Source organism: Panicum virgatum, chromosome 8K (genome assembly GCF_016808335.1).
Source record: "Panicum virgatum strain AP13 chromosome 8K, P.virgatum_v5, whole genome shotgun sequence".
NCBI lineage: Eukaryota > Viridiplantae > Streptophyta > Magnoliopsida > Poales > Poaceae > Panicum > Panicum virgatum.
In genome coordinates this window covers 37,206,517-37,223,173 of record NC_053143.1, presented here as the reverse complement: position 1 = coordinate 37,223,173, position 16,657 = coordinate 37,206,517, and the positions used below count along the sequence as shown (strand labels likewise).

Below are 16,657 nucleotides of genomic sequence, written 5' to 3'. Positions count from 1 at the left end.
AAACCGGTACAAACCGGGGGTTCCTGACCGGTACTAATGAGAGATTTTCTAGCAGTGTCCCTCCGTCCCATGAAAGTGTAATCCTGAGTTTGAAAAAAATCTCACGAAGAGTGCAATTCTAGGGATTGCATCTCAATTATCTGCCTAATTAAGTGGTTAGATTTGAATTGCATGTCAAAACTAACCATATGTGGCAAACAAATGAGGGTATGAGTGTCTTTTCACGCCATCACTAATCTGTCTGAAAAAACTTAGAATTGCACTCTTACGGAGGGAGTATTTTACATGGTTACATGAATTTAATTAACTTGTTACAATCTATCTCATAAAAAATATTTATCATCTAATCTCATGTTATAATTTCTATTCACGATCTGGCCTCCAATCTGATCAACACTTGCATCCTTTATTCGTTTGGAATGTTGCCTTATCATTGAGCTAATCAAGCATTAAAAGGTCAAAAAAAGAGGGTTAACATTGCCAATCCATACGGCAAATTCGCACATGAGAGGCTAACTGTCAACAAAACTGTTTCATAAGAGGTAATTCTTGTTATCATGAAAACAAAATCATGATCATAAAACAATGCAAGAGTAGACTATCGTTTCCATTTAATTGAATTATATTCTACGCACATGATGGAATGTGGATCATGGAAGCAGGTATTTTGCCTTGCAGTTGCAGCTTGCAATGCATGCACCCGAGGAGAAGAAGAGGAGATAAAGCTAGAAAGAGAGCCAAGGAGAGAAGCAAACACATCGTCGCAGCAGCATGCATGGCCACGGGAAGCTAGCAATGATAGAATATAGATGACGACGGGATCCAGCGCACAGTTGAGCAGTGTCGGCACGGCGCGGGGCCCACCCGGACGTCCGCCTCCACGGTCAGCCTCTTGAACCCCACCTCTACCTTCGCCGCCTCCACGCCCAGACCATAATCCATACATGTCGATCAGTTCATAGCAGCATAACCTCATCATGCGCGTGCAATGTGCATCCGTGAGCACGGGCAGTTTAGATCGATGATGATGCAGATGCATGGATATATATTCTTTTTCTCGGTATAATTAATGATCATCCACGGATCGATCAGACCTCTCCTTCTCGCGGAGCATGCGGAGGAAGGCGCAGTTATCGTCGTGGGTGAGCGGCGGCGGCTCCCTCCTCCCCACCGCCGCCGTCGTGGCCACATCGTTGTACCACCCTTCGCCTTTCGCTCCCGGCAGACATCTCCACGGCAGCCGACTGCCGCCCCCCCCCCCCCCCCCCCCACCCCCACCCCACCCTACTCACCTCCCTGCACTCCATCCTCCTCCGGCGGCACTGGTTGGAATGGTACAACAAAATATTGGTTGGAATGCTTTAGGAAACATCATGGCCAGCCGGCTATTTAGGGAGATGACGGCCGTATTGGTTGGAATGCTTTAGGAAACATCATCAGGGCACCAAAATTTTTGCCGAAAAATCAAACACCCACGATCATCATTGTGCATGCTTTGAGCGCATGCAGCGGGTATGAAAGGAAAGTACCGTGGGTACAAGGGGTGGGTATGTAGAGGGCTTTGGTGAAAAAAATTTAGTTTTAAGGTGAAACATTTTCTTTCTATAAAAAATTGGGACTCCACCCCCAAACCTTTCCGCACTGACAAGTGGGGCCTCTATGAGGCGTAAGATGGGCCTAATTTTGGTGAGAAATGATTTTAATTCTTTCAACTTTTATAGTATACACATAAGAGATACAGTATAGATAACCGTCAATTGTTGATGTTGTCCTTTTATGGTATGATATGTTTTGAAGGGTGATGTGAATGTTTCATTCGCATACTTTGTTTTTTCTTTAAAGATGTTTACAACCATCTAAATTTGTAGTCATTGATCCTAACATTGTTTTCTGTGGAGTTAGAACGCCCACAAGGCAACAGCTTAATTTCTAACTGCACTATTGTATTGTTAGTTTTTGCCTTGCTTGAGCTGCTCATGGTGATAGCTTCGTATGAACTGTTTACATTGTTCTATCATAGCAAACGCTCATCCCCACTGTTTGTGCTTCAACTACATTACATTTCTCAAAAAAGTAGTATTAGTTGAGCTGTGATGTTCTATAGCATAAACGGGACAACAATAGCAACCAGACAGCACAACTCGTCCTGTTTTCAATCATGTTTGGCTTCAAGACCATATTCGTGCTTAGTATCAGATCTAAGATCAACTTATGGCGACCAAATTAGGCATGTTTGGTGCAGAAATTATACCAACCTCAAGCTCAGCTGACAGGTGGGTCCGAAAAGGATCTCATTGGCAACTCAAGACTCCAGAATTTCATGATAAAATAATGCACATCGACAGTTCCGATTAAAAACTGAGCTTTGTATCTGAACCTGAGTGTTCAAATCAGATTCAGTTCCAACTCCAATGAGGAATTGGTGGCTCGATACAATCAGTGCAATTTCCACACAAAAGCTGACGATGCTCAAGGCCACCACGACTGCATTATTTTTTATTTCCTAAAAGCGTGGATGTCAACATAATAATACAACATTGGCCCCGATCGCCATTCGGACCTCGGGGCCGGACAATCAGAGCAACTGCTTGCCACTGATGCTGCGCTCGAAGTTGACAATGAACGTGCGGATCTCCATTGGCCCCAGCTCGATAACAAGTTTTGAAGGATCCATGGGCCCTCCACGGACCACCTTCCCGTCAGCTGGAGGCCCTTGCACCTTCCATTTCAGGCGCTTCTTCTCCATGGCTGCACGCTCTTGGTTTGCAGATAGGCTTGTCTCAATGATCTTGCCAATCTGGAGTGAGGTATCAGAAATGGGGTCAAGAATACTCTTGAAGACCAAGACAAGGGTAAATCAGATGTGTGCCAAAGACTCAAAGAGGACCTTCTTGTTTGGGAATACTCTCTTGAGGTCGACACTTGCCAGAGCTGAAAGATCCTTGTGCTCTCCAGCCTATTGTCCAGAACAACACAAAAGTTAGTAAAGCAAATAGAATTTACCTGATCTGGAACGGCAAAGTAAGAATGGTGGTGGCAAAACCTCGTATAGATGAGCAAACCGAAGAAGAACACTTCCATCTTCGAGTTCCTGTGTAGTGAGCAAATATGACACGTATAACAAAATATTAAACAGGTATATAGGTTGTAACAATTGGCAAAGCAAAAAATCCAGGCAGCAGTTTTGCACTTGCGGTAATATACAGCTAGAAGAGTGCATGGTTTCATTTCATTGTTTGTTATCAATCAAACCAACCAGGACCGCATACCTATCCATGGTTAATATAACATAAAAGTTATGTATATTATCACTGGTTCGCACATTAAGGCAACAGTGGTATAACGGGTAGGTACCTGAAGGGTAAGCAATGCAACACTATCAGGCAAGCTGTAGGTTGGATCCATTGCAGAGAATTTTGGAATATGTGAATTTGCCCAGTTGCCTCCATCCTGCATAAACAAGTTGGTGCATGTTAACACATGAACAGCTTGAGCACATGTTAATGGCAAGTTTCAACCTGTACCTGCTCTGAGAAAGCAAGAAGGAGAGGTGAGTATATTTCCTGGCCAAATGTCCGACGCCACCTAGATCCTTCTCCTTGTGGATCAATTTTGAGATAGTACTTTCCTTCGATCTGTTAAAAGTACAATGAGATGCATTCCATTATATTTCTGCATGACATTGCATTCTTGCAGTCAAAATATAGTAAACTGATGGGTAATGACACAACAGTATCTTCTGATGACTTAGCTGCCAATAAGTAATTAGTTGCTACCTCAGTGACATGATAGTTGAGGAAATTCATAGGGCTTTTTTTGTCTAATTAGTAATTCTATGAGAGTTCTGTAATTAGTTGCTACCTGAGTTCATGAGTTGAGGAAATTCATATGGCCTTTTTTGTCTAACGTAATTCTACCTTTGAGGCATTGGTTGACTTTAACATATCCTAATAAGTGACAGGTTTTCTTCAGAAAAAATGAGGTGTGTTCATTCTAATGGTATTAGTAAGCAATTACTGACTTTTGCTTTGCTTCTATCCTACTTAGGTGTCAGGAAGATAATCACTCTTACTTACAATTAGTCCTTCACATTGATTATCGAGACAGACAGTTTCATTTAGTGCCTCTGCAACGCCTCGCCCATCATCATGAAGTAGCCTCCTATACATTGGTAGGCACGAAGTAGTAAAGATTAAAGAATAAAAGAAAACGAAGCAGCAAATTATTGTTACAATTATGCTGCTTGAGGATGTACCTGTGTAGCATTAGCTCTATTTGTCCATCTTTTATACTTGAACCTCCAATTGATCTGTCTACCAGTACAGACAACTCTTTGTTGCCATCTTCCACATAAATGCCAAGATTAACCTGAAGAGATGTAAAGAATCACCTATATTTACAGATTACCGCAGCAGAAACTATATCTAAAGCTACAGAGTGATTTGCTCAACTCTTCATTGCACAATTAGTAAGAAGTAGGAACAGCATTCTAATTTCTTAAGCACTGGGTCCTGCATGTTAGATATATAGAGTTGTATATGGTCTTGTATTGTATTTGTACCCTAACTTGTACTCCAAGCCTATACGGCCTATATAATGAAAGGTCACCCCCCCCTCATTAGGGTGTGTGGTGTTTGCCCAACTCTCTACATGGTATAGAGCATAAACCCTAGGCCTGCCTCTCTCCCTCCCTCCCTCCCTGCCCTAGCGCGCGCCGCCCCCCTCCCTAGCCGCGCGTGCCTCCTCTCTTCCGCTGCCCTTCGCGCCGCCGCCTCCCTGGCTGCGCGCGACCTCTCCACCACACCAGATCTCATCTGTTAATGTCCACCATCACCCACGTGGACTCCGGTGACAGCGATTCCGATTGCTCCATCGGGTTTTCTCTTCTCTTCGGCGACGACTCTGCTGCACAGATTGATTCTCCCATGGCGCTCCCTTACGCCGCGATCAACGTGCACTCCTACGTCCCGATGAAGCTTGACTTCCGCGCCGACAACTTCTCCAAGTGGAAGGCGTGCTTCGAGGCTTTGTGCGGCACTTTCGCCCTGATGTCGCACATCGACGGGACAGCACCTCCCAATCCCCTCACCCCTCTGTGGATTCAGGAGGACTGCTGTGTCCGTTCCTGGATCTACAGCACCATCTCCGACGCCGTTCACGACTTCATCATGGAGGCGGACCCGACGGCACACAAGCTTTGGGCCGGCATCGCTGCCCGCTTCCGGGCGAATCGGGCACCCCGTGCTATCTTCCTGAGTCAGGCCTTCATGACCCTGACTCAGGGGGATCTGTCCGTCGAAGCCTACGGCCAGGAGATGAAGAAGGCTGCTGATCGCCTTCGTGATGTCGGCAGACCCGTCGATGACACGATGATGGTGCTCAACCTGCTTCGAGGCGCCAATCCTCGCTTCAGCTCCACCTGCGACATCATCGCTGATGACCCCGACATCACCTTCTCCAGCGCCCTTGATCGCCTTGCCCTCAAGGAGTTGCGCCTGGCCGAGGAGGCCAAGCTGGTCACCTCCACCGCTCTCAACGCCTCCACGCCCTCCGGCTGCGGCTCCTCCGGCTGCGGCTCCTCCTGCCGCTCCTCCATGCCGCCTCCTCCTCAGCAACTCCTGGCGCAGCAGCAACAGCAGGGCGGCGGCCAGCAGAGGCGGAAGAGGAACAACAACCGCAAGGGCGGCGGCGGCGGCCAACAGCCGCAACAGTCACGCGCGCCCAACCCTAATGGACCCTGGATTTGCATCAATCCATGGGGTCAGCAGGGTCAGGCGGGCGGCTTCGGCGGCGGCGGCCAGGGCTCGCGTGGCGGTGGACAACAGCGCGGTGGCCCTGGACTTCTTGGGTCTGCTCCCCAGGCCCACACTGCGGTTGCTGCGCAGCAATCCGGCGGCCAGGCGCAGTGGGACATGGCTGGCCTTGTGGCTGCTCTGCAGCAGATGTCGCTGCAAGGCGACACCTGGGTGATGGACACCGGCGCTTCCACTCACATGCATTCATCTGAAGGTATACTCCACTCTCGTCTTCCAGCTGCTGATTCTTCAATTCTAGTAGGCAATGGTGCACGTATCCCTGTCACGACCCGCGGCTCCTCGATTCTAGACACCAATTCCGCTAAATTCCTCCTGAACAACATCCTTATCGCTCCCTCCATTGTTCGCAATTTACTTTCTGTTCGCCAGTTTACCCGCGATAATGGTGGTTCTATAGAATTTGACGCTTTTGGTTTCTCTGTCAAGGAACCCAAGACAGGACGCGTGATTCTTCGCTGCAATAGCTCAGGCGATCTCTACACCATCTCGCCTGCTGCCCAGTCCACTGCTACCGCCCTCCTTGCAGCATCTTCCTCGGTGTGGCACCGTCGCCTCGGTCATCCTGCTCCAGCCGCCATAGCTAGTCTCAGGAAACACAATCTACTTTCATGTAATAAAATAGACCGCACCCTTTGCCACGCCTGTCAACTTGGCAAACATGCGCGTCTCCCTTTTAGTTCATCTCGTTCACAGACTGTTTCCCCTTTCGAGATAGTTCATTGTGATGTTTGGACATCACCAGTTCCTAGTATTTCTGGCTATTCTTATTATTTGGTTTTGCTGGATGATTTCACTCATTTTTGCTGGACGTTTCCACTTAAGCACAAGTCTGAGGTCCGTCAGCACCTTGCTGATTTTATCCCATACGTTCGCACACAGTTCGGTTCTACCGTTAGATGCTTCCAGGCTGATAACGGGACGGAGTTTGTTAACCATGCCATGCACGACTTGCTTGCTGCCCACGGCATCGTCTTCCATCTCTCCTGTCCCTACACTTCCCCACAAAATGGCAAAGCTGAACGTGTGCTTCGTACCCTCAATAACTCTATGCGCACCATGCTCATCCATGCGTCCATGCCCCCCAAGTATTGGGCTGAGGCCCTTGCAGCCGCCACATACTTGATTAACCGGCGCCCCTCCTCTTCCATTCGCAACGAAGTCCCGTACACTCGTTTGTACCAATCTCCTCCCTCCTATGAGCATTTACGTGTCTTTGGATGCCTTTGTTACCCCAATCTACAGGCCACATCTCCGCATAAGCTTGCGCCGCGATCCACTGCCTGTGTGTTTTTGGGGTACCCCTCTGCTCACAAGGGATATCGTTGTTTGGATCTCTCCACACGCCGGATCATCATCTCTCGTCATGTTGTATTTGATGAGCTCTCTTTTCCGTTTGCGCGTGACTCTAGCACTCCCACCAGCTCCTTTGATTTTCTTCTCGGTCGCGACTTGGATATTGCACCTTGTTTTACTGATCATGCAGCTGGTGGCGGATTGCTTGGTGGGCGTGGTTTCGTACCCCTACCAAGCCCCGACGTTTCCCAGTCTGGTGGGTGTGGTCTAGTGCCCCTACCCGGCGCTCTGGGTGTCTCCACGTCTGGTGGGTGTGGTTCCGTACCCCCATCTGGCACTTCGGTTTCTGGCAGTCCGGGCGGGTGTGGTCTCGTGCCCCCGTCAGGGCCTCTCGACGACGCTGTAGCTACTGGCAGTCCGGGCGGGTGTGGTCTCGTGCCCCCGTTAGGGCCTCTCGACGACGCTGCAGCTACTGGCAGTCCGGGCGGGTGTGGTCTCGTGCCCTCGTCAGGATCTGCTTCGACTACGGGCGGTTGTCTTCCTCTTGGCGGGACAGACTCCGTGGAGACTGTTCCTGCGCCTTCTCCAGCCGCTGCTCCACCAGCGCCTGCTGTTCCTGTCGTCCCCGCTGCTCCACCAGCGCCTGCCGGACCTGCTGCTCCGGCTGGGCGTTTCGGTAACGTCTACCGTCGTCGCCCCGTCAATGGTCCTCTTCCTGTTCGACGGTATGGTGCTACAGCGCGTGATCTTCGGCCGCCTCAGCCTCCTTTCCGGCCGATGCGCGGCCCCTCACCGCCGCCTACTCTACGGCGGTTGACTCGTCTTCAGACTGGTACCATAAACCCTGTCGATTACCGGAATTTATCTGCTGATCATAAGGTTGCTTCTCCTGTTCCGAGCAATTATCGTAGTGCGCTTGCTGATCCCAATTGGCGCACAGCTATGGCAGATGAGTTTCAGGCCCTGATTGACAATGATACTTGGCGTCTTGTTCCTCGGCCTCCTGGTGCTAATGTTGTGACAGGGAAGTGGATTTACAAGCTTAAGTATAATTCAGATGGCTCTCTGTCTCGTCACAAGGCTCGTTGGGTCGCCCGCGGATTCACTCAACAGCCTGGTCTTGACTTTGATGAGACATTCAGTCCGGTTGTTAAGCCAGAGACCATTCGGACGGTTCTGAGCATTGCAGCTTCTCGACAGTGGCCGATTCACCAGCTTGATGTGAAGAATGCTTTTCTTCACGGTCGTCTTGATGAGACAGTTTACTGTCAACAGCCTCCTGGTTTTGTTGATCCTGCATATCCTGATTATGTCTGCCTTCTCCAGAAGTCTCTTTATGGTCTGAAGCAGGCTCCTCGTGCTTGGCATCAGCGGTTTGCCACATACTTACGACAGTTGGGTTTTGTTCCTTCAGAGTCTGACCACTCATTGTTTGTCTACAAGACTAGTGCTGACACTGCCTACCTTCTGTTATATGTGGATGACATCGTTCTCACTGCCTCGTCCTCTGTCCTGCTTCAGCGCATTACTGATCGACTTCATGCTGAGTTTGCTATGACAGATCTTGGAGCACTTCATCACTTTCTGGGAGTTTCTGTTACTCGCTCTTCAGATGGGTTATCTCTGTCTCAGCGACAGTATGCCTTGGACCTTCTTCAGCGTGCTGGTATGAGTGATTGCCATCCTGTATCGACGCCAGTGGATTCTAAGTCCAAGTTGTCTGCCACAGATGGTGCACCTGTGGCCAATGCCTCTGAGTACAGGAGTCTTGCTGGAGCTTTGCAGTATCTCACCTTGACTCGTCCTGATCTTGCATATGCTGTTCAGCAGGTCTGTTTGTTCATGCATGATCCTCGGGAGCCACATCTTGCGCTTGTCAAGCGCATCCTGCGCTATGTGAAGGGCACACTGTCTTTTGTCCTACACATTGGTACAGGTCCTGTTGATACCCTCACAGCCTATTCTGATGCCGACTGGGCTGGTTGTCCTGATTCGAGGCGTTCTACTTCGGGTTATTGTGTTTATCTTGGTGATACTCTGGTGTCTTGGAAGTCCAAGCGGCAGCACACAGTTTCTCGTTCGAGTGCCGAGGCCGAGTATAGGGCAGTTGCTCACGTTGTGGCTGAGTGTTGTTGGCTGCGTCAGCTTCTTCAGGAACTTCATCTTCCTCTCAAGAAGGCTACGGTTGTCTTTTGTGACAATGTTAGTGCTGTCTATATGACAGCTAACCCAGTTCACCATCGACGAACGAAGCACATTGAGATTGACATCCACTTTGTCCGTGAGAAGGTCGCTTTGGGGGAAGTCCGGGTCCTCCATGTTCCTTCATCACATCAGTATGCTGATATCATGACTAAGGGTCTTCCTGTACAGTTGTTTACTGATTTTAGGTCCAGTCTTGGTGTTCGTGATGCTTCCCCTGCGACTGCGGGCGGGTGTTAGATATATAGAGTTGTATATGGTCTTGTATTGTATTTGTACCCTAACTTGTACTCCAAGCCTATACGGCCTATATAATGAAAGGTCACCCCCCCTCATTAGGGTGTGTGGTGTTTGCCCAACTCTCTACACTGCACATGTCTGATCTCTTGCCCCTTTTTCATAATCATCACCTTTTATGCATCAGAACTTTGCAAAGATCTCCAATCCTTAACTTCTTATGGCACCATATGCAGACAACTGATTGAGCTAACATTAGTGTCTATGTTGACATCATTCAGTAAAATCAATAAATGTTGGTAAAAAGATGAAAATAACTATAAAACTCTCCAGGAGAAATAACATAGAATAATCAATTCAAAACTGAATCAACTGTGTGGAAGATGCCACTCTTGACTGATGTTGCCCAGATAAAAAGATAGCACTTATTAATGTTATTGAACTTCATTAAAAAAATATAGAGATCAAACAAAAGCTCACAGGATAATAGTTTCCAGCAATGGGCTGGTGCACTTCAATCTTCCACTCTGATCGATAATCTCTTATCTGCAAAAACAAATGGGTACCCGTGTATTAATATAAAGCTTGAGACAATCTTACAACGTTCTACCATGTATTTCTGTATTGATTTATCATTGTGCTATTCTTTAGTCCCTTTCATGTTCTAGACTATAGAATAGGAATCACTAACACAGTTATTTCTCAACTCTGTCAGTGAGAACTGCAACAAAAATGCTTTGCTGGGAGAGAAGGTAAAAAGTGTCAGTGCCGCATACCCTTTTGATGAAATCGCGTCCACTGGAATCAGTGTAAAATGTTTTGTTTGTTGCCATGTTTGAGACGATTTCAGCTGCTACTTCTTTTCCATTTCCATCATCTGTTGGAACAGGCCCAACCTATGCATGTGAACAATCAGTTCAGAAAATGTTAAAATCCTATGCCAATATAGAGGGGGGGAAATACACACAAAACATGAAACAAAATGAAAAGTCTAAACAAACATCTATAGCAATGCAAGGAACATCTTATTGGCAGAGCACTCACAATAAATTCGGTTTCCACATAGTCCTTCCCCTTGTAAACTCTGGTAATCTGTGTTCAGAATTGAAAAATAAGTATCAAGAACACAATGGATAACTACTAGTTGTTTGACCAACATTTATATAACATAATTAAATTCCACAGCTGATCATATTGTGTTTTCTTTCACAATCTATATGAGTAAATATGCCATCTAATGACAGGCCAATCCTATAAATTACTCAAAATAACTCGATTAAATGATAGTGGTGAAAGAGTGTAAATAGCATTGCTAATGAGGATTATCCTTACATATCTGTTATGTAAGGAATGTAAGCTAAAAATTCATTAAGAACATTGAGATGTTGGATAAGAAAAAAAACAAATAGAAGATAAATTGTACATAAATGATGATTCGGAAAAGCATTTCCCATAGGGATAACCTGATATATCCATGAATTAATCTGCTGGTGCACTTCATCCACTATGGGGCCACGCAGAACTGTGAGAGGAACCTTACATAGTAAATTTAACAAGAATCATGTTAAATATCTTGAAAATAACTTTGTGGATGATGCAACTTATATGTTGTTCTAGAGCAAATACAATCCCTCTCCATACCTGACTGTCAGTCTTGATAGGAACAGTGCCATTAGGCCGAAATATGTATGCTCCAGAAGCCTACGGTTGAGGAAAAGTAATTAACACCATTAATACCAGAAAACTACTATTGTTGTAAATGAATGGCTTATGGAATTTTTAGTGCACCTGAGGATCACTTCCGTTACCATCCTGCCCTATGTAATACTTGTATTTCTGCTCGAAATTTGCTTCAATCTTGAAATTTATTAATTAAGTTATTAGGCAAGATCTAGATCATAACTGAAACTCAACATAAGAATTATGATTTAACTCCATTTCTGCAATATGAAACTAGTGCAATAACAAACACTGAACACAAAGATTGAGCTTTGGTACATTACCAGAGTCCTGCTATCGGAGTACAGAGAGAATGCTCCAGCTGCATTATACTGAAGTTTCAAGTTCCCTTGCCCAACTTGTAGATTACTATTTTCACTTCCTTGAGATGAGTATATTGTGGACTTGGAAGAAACAGATGCTGGATTATATATACGAATTAGAATTTTATTTTGAGCAGCAGTATTTCTTAAGTCAGTGGCTCATCAAGAATAAAGAAATAAAGTCACCTGATTTCTTCATGCTTGAGACAAAATAAGTGTTGAAACCAAGAGGCGGTACTGACACAGGAAAAGCAAGCCAAAACTTGGGCTTTGCACCTGGTGAAGTGCCTAGGTAAGCCTTAACATGTTTGTCCCGTATGTTTAGTGAGGCACTAGCTATAGGCAGAAGTTGTGATTCAACTTCTCTTCCTTCAGAATCATGAACCACAATTGAATCACTGAAAACCTGTTATTTCATTTAGTGGTAGATTAAGTCAAATGTGAGGTGAAGCTGCTTTCTTATAAAAGAAAATATTATAGACACACAAAAACAAAATAACTTCTTTTGAAGAGAATAATGAACAATTGCATACTGGCACACGAAGAACATCTTCTCGTTTCCAGCCAAGTGAGTTGTACACAAGAACAACCTGAAAAAAAAAATTATGTATTGAAAAAAAATGGTTGATGGTACACTTATCTTTTGTTTAAGTAACATGGGTGAACTGAAAAAGGGCACTTCAGAAGGAGCAATGCATGAGTTGATACCAAAACTTACCAAACTTTTTCCTTTAGAAAAATCCGTCTGGGAAGGAGGGCAATAGGTAATGTTTAGAAGAAGACACTGAAAAAGAAGATACAGTGACACAGTAAATATTAAGTCATTTCTAAAAAGATTAGAGAAACTGAGAAGGTGACCCATCCATTTCATCTTAGACTAAACACTAATCAAATTTATTTCATATAGGAACATAAGGGAATGTATCGTCTCCATTGATGCCTAAGTTGAAAGTCTCTACTCTTCACAGGGTAGGGGGGGGGGATGCTGCAACTAACTTGTGAAAATTTTGTTGTTGGAGAAGAACAATGTGATTTCGAGCCCAACTCAGTTAAGCAAGCAAGAGAAGTCGAAACAAGCTCCTGGGCCTGTAAAATGAATCGCACCAAATGAGTTTCATCTAAAACAAAATGAAAAAAAAAACATGAAGCATGATTTGAAACAATTATCTCAGGATGCTCACTCGTGTATATCCAATTGACAATCTCTTGGCATAATCATTTGCGACATGTTGCTTCTCTGTTCCTGTAACAGCGTCATGATGCTGAGCAAGAGCTAGAGCATCACCTAGATAATCTGTTGTTGGACCTGATTTGCTTTTTCCTTTAAAGAACTCCAGCTGCCGGGCTGCCTGAAAATAAATTGAATTTTAAGAATAAGCAGTTTACCAAATACATATGTACTTAAGCAGTGGATGATGGACATTTGAAGGCCACCGCAGCTCAGCATAGTAAAAACATAGGATATCAACACTACCAGGTAGTATCCACTCATCATCCTGACATATCGCTTTAAGGCAGGTCTACTTGTGAAGTAACCTGTCCAATATGCATTAGGGTTATCTGCATATCTGGTTGAACAAACAATAAGGTCACACATGAGCAACAGGAATAAGGTAAAGTTAATCATAACAATTATGAAAACAAAATAAAAACATACGGGAAGAAATCATTGGTCTTGAGAGGCCATTGCTCGTTTGCAGCATATTTTGCATCAGTATAAATGGAAGGTGTGGAATAAAGAGCATTGATACGGCCATCCTGAGGTATAGTCCAGAAGAGCAAGCAGGTGAGTTCGACCATCATTACAGTAGAAAACTACACTGTTTTCTACTTATTTTGGTACTTTGTTAAACAAAAATCCTCTATCGATAAGAAATTATGTTCTGATGTAACAATGAAATAAACCAAGTGAATCACATGATATATATAAAGTTTAAAATTGGTATGAGAACATAAAAAACTCAAATGTATTCGACAAACCATATCTAAAAAATTATCATGGCTATACAACAAAGTAATGAGATGAACTTTCATAACAGAATTTAACAAGTAAATAATTATGCGATTTCTTTAATATGTTCATCATTAACCTTATTCACATAGTGAATTAATTTGTCCATATTTCTGAACCAACTCTCTGCGTATTGGTACTTGAAGTCTGTTCCCATTGTAAACATGATATGGTTTGTCCTCGTGATATTTGCCTACAGAAAAGAAAGAATAAAATATAACTTAGGATGTGAAGCTGTATTTCGGAATAGAACAATAATATTAAGTATGAATATTCTAGTACATATGACTAGTGATAATACAAAATACAGATAAAAGTCAAACTCCATAATAGAAAGAACACCCAAGTTGCATTCTCACGGGTCATAAAACCTATCACCACAACAACAGAGAGCCAATATAAACTAAATAAGGTAAAGTCTGTAGTGGCACTAACCAAACCTTGGGTGTACATGGGTGCAAAGAGAGAGTACATTGAAACCCAAAAGGAAATAACGAAAGAAACATAACCATATCGAGATCCGAATGTACCTGTGCTAGAGCTGCAGCAACAAAATCATTTACTCGTTCTTCAACATTATAATCAAAAAGAAGGGGATCATCCTGCATAAAGGAAAGCCATGAAGAACTGCCTAGTGCCTGAGCAACATATAATAACTCTAATTCTGATGAATTACCTGGACAACAGGGGAATCATCATCAACTTCAAAATAAAAATCACCAGGAGGTGGTTCATAGTTTTTCGGAAAGATGCCAGCAAAGATCTGAAACAATCATACAGTTTTTTCAATCGAACATTACAAGCAAAATAGAATAGCGCCTAGGCATTAGCAAAGGATTCATAAACAGAGCATCAAACTGGAGTAAGGCATGCACTTTGGAAAAGAAAAGACTACTTACATCAGCTGATGAGCCAAAGCTCTTGGAGCCCCTCCATACAACCTCAAGTTCTTTCGTTTCCTTTCGAGTATCACGATCTTGGTAATCAATCCGGAAGAAATAGAAAGCATCAAATCCTACCTGGCAGATAATGAAATGTTTACTCAGCCATCTTTGTCCTACTAAGTATGTTTGCCAAACACTGTAGGTGGCAACTGTAAATTCAATTAATTGATTTGGCCCCTCTAATTAAATAGTTCTGTTGGGTGTCAAGAAGTGTGTCAATTGCATTATGATTGGCCAGCGTGACAATCACAAGATAACAGCTCTTAATTTCTCAATAGTGTGCGCTCTATGCAACTGTATATAGACTGAATATCTAGTCCGGAAAAAGAAAGGGTAGAATATCCTAATGCTTAGGTATTAAGGACATTTGTAAGCAGCTGTCAAGTCAAAATTACTATAATAGCAATGTAAATGTAATTTCATAGGTGCAAAGTTCAACTTATCATGCAAATAAGAAGCCCGGGGAAGTAGCAGTGCACCATAATTCGACTTAGCCAAGCTTTTGCAAGCATTAGTCATGTGAGATATCAGGACAGGGCATAAATGGATATGGTTAAAGCAACCTACTTCTGCACCAAGAAGGTATGCCTGAACCGCAGAGTGGCCAAATGGATCAATCTGCCAGCCAATCCGTGGAATCTGACCAAACTCCTCCTTGATGAACTTGTGCCCGAGCGTAGTCTGATCAATCATGTCGATGTAGTGCACAGTGGCCTCATCATGCATGCACATGCCCCCATTGCTTCAACAGCGGAAGCAATGTCATTCACTAAAGAACAGAAACAACTACAAAGCGACAGTTTCAGAACTTGAAGGAGCATACATCAATTCCAACCGTCCAGAGCTGATGAGCCCCTTCACGGTATCCTTGATCATGTCGTTCTGGTTCCTCCACCATCTCTGGAAAAATGCCTGCAATCGTACATAAACCACTTGTCAGAAGAAAAGTCGGAAACACTCCATCCCATCAGAGAGAATCCACATTATGCTACTGCAGTACGACGCAAAGCACTGGGATGCAGAGCTGGTAATCGAGCTTCAAATCTCTGAATCGGCATAACAGGGTCCTAAAAGTTCCGCAAGCCCAAAAATGCTGGCAGAAACAACGGTATGATCACTGACTGATGCGCATTGCTTCTTATCCCTCAGTTTCAGTAACCAAGCTTGCCACAACCCATTTTTTGACGAATCAAAAAGTTACAAGTCACAATTATGAATGCAATTTGCAATGTTTACCTGCTCGACATAGATGAACTTGCGGTTCTCGTCTTTGAGCAGGGCCGGGATGAGCGAATCCAGAACGTTCTGCACACATGCCCCCTGCAACCAGGAAGGAAAAAAAACAAATTGGACTAAATAAAGCAGAGCCAAGTTGACGAACAGCAGGCTCAGTTGAGAGAACTAGCTAGAAATCCCCCGAGAAAAGACTAAAAAGTAATTAGCACGCTCCCCCAGAACAAACACTTCGAATTCCTCCGGAAAATCAGGGGCAACCGCGAGCGACGAAATCGGGGGCGCGCAGCGGTCAGCCCGGCGGAGCCGGCGCCTCACCTGGATGGAGTTGTTGGATCCGACGTAGTACTGGTCGACGGTCTTGAGCCACCCGACGTCGTCGTGGGTGTGCGGCACCACGTGCACGTTGAGCTTCCCGGCCACCACCCCCGCCGACGTGTTGTAGGGGATGTACACCGCCTCGCCCGCGGCGGCCAGCGCGACGACGGCGAGGAGGGCGAGTCGGACGGGGCCCATGGAGGCGGCGGCCGCGGTAGAAGGGCGGAGAGGGGAGGAGGCGGCGGGGAGGAGGTCGCCGGGGGACTGTGACTGTGACTGTGACCCGGCGGAGGCGAGCAGCAGCTAAAAGAAGAAGAGGAGTCAGGTGGGGCCCACCTGGCGGTGGGGGACGCCGCGAGGCGAGTAGTTGCGCGCTCGCTGTGCCACGTCAGCGCCCCGCGCGGGGTGGTTTCTGCAAATGCTGCGTATTCTCCTCTCCGGATGTAGTTCCTTCCAGTCTGGCCCTCCTTTTATACCCGAATATCCTGTCGCAATCCTTTCCAAAATTTTGTTCACAAATGTGTCAAGGAAAACAATTACGCAACAGAATTGACCGGTGAA

At 45.2% G+C, this 16,657-nt stretch overlaps 1 protein-coding gene across 1 annotated transcript; it reads right to left on the bottom strand.

The window, feature by feature from the left end:
* Positions 1-2,296: 2,296 nt before the first annotated feature.
* On the bottom strand, positions 2,297-16,541 carry LOC120644520 (probable alpha-mannosidase At5g13980). Its single transcript, XM_039921153.1, has 29 exons — positions 16,097-16,541; positions 15,782-15,865; positions 15,369-15,457; positions 15,113-15,287; positions 14,501-14,620; positions 14,278-14,364; positions 14,132-14,203; positions 13,681-13,794; positions 13,248-13,348; positions 13,065-13,158; positions 12,772-12,939; positions 12,587-12,676; positions 12,309-12,374; positions 12,124-12,180; positions 11,777-11,996; positions 11,552-11,688; positions 11,337-11,405; positions 11,190-11,249; positions 11,012-11,083; positions 10,593-10,640; positions 10,325-10,444; positions 10,029-10,094; positions 4,256-4,368; positions 4,077-4,161; positions 3,525-3,635; positions 3,355-3,450; positions 3,044-3,091; positions 2,888-2,956; positions 2,297-2,797 (listed from the first exon to the last, which is right to left on the bottom strand). The coding sequence occupies exons 1-29, from the start codon at positions 16,292-16,294 to the stop codon at positions 2,576-2,578; spliced, it is 3,051 nt and encodes a 1,016-aa protein (XP_039777087.1). The 5' UTR covers positions 16,295-16,541; the 3' UTR covers positions 2,297-2,575.
* Positions 16,542-16,657: the final 116 nt, after the last annotated feature.

What these genes read in the sequence shown, in the direction of transcription:
- LOC120644520 (XM_039921153.1), bottom strand. Translation starts at nt 16,294, where the DNA reads ATGGGCCCCGTCCGACTCGCCCTCCTCGCCGTCGTCGCGCTGGCCGCC. An exon ending in AAGATGTTCTTCGTGTGCCA is followed by an intron (nt 11,997 to 12,123) that starts GTATGCAATTGT and finishes ATGAAATAACAG; the next exon opens with GTTTTCAGTGATTCAATTGT. An exon ending in ATGTGGAAACCGAATTTATT is followed by an intron (nt 10,445 to 10,592) that starts GTGAGTGCTCTG and finishes TCACATGCATAG; the next exon opens with GTTGGGCCTGTTCCAACAGA.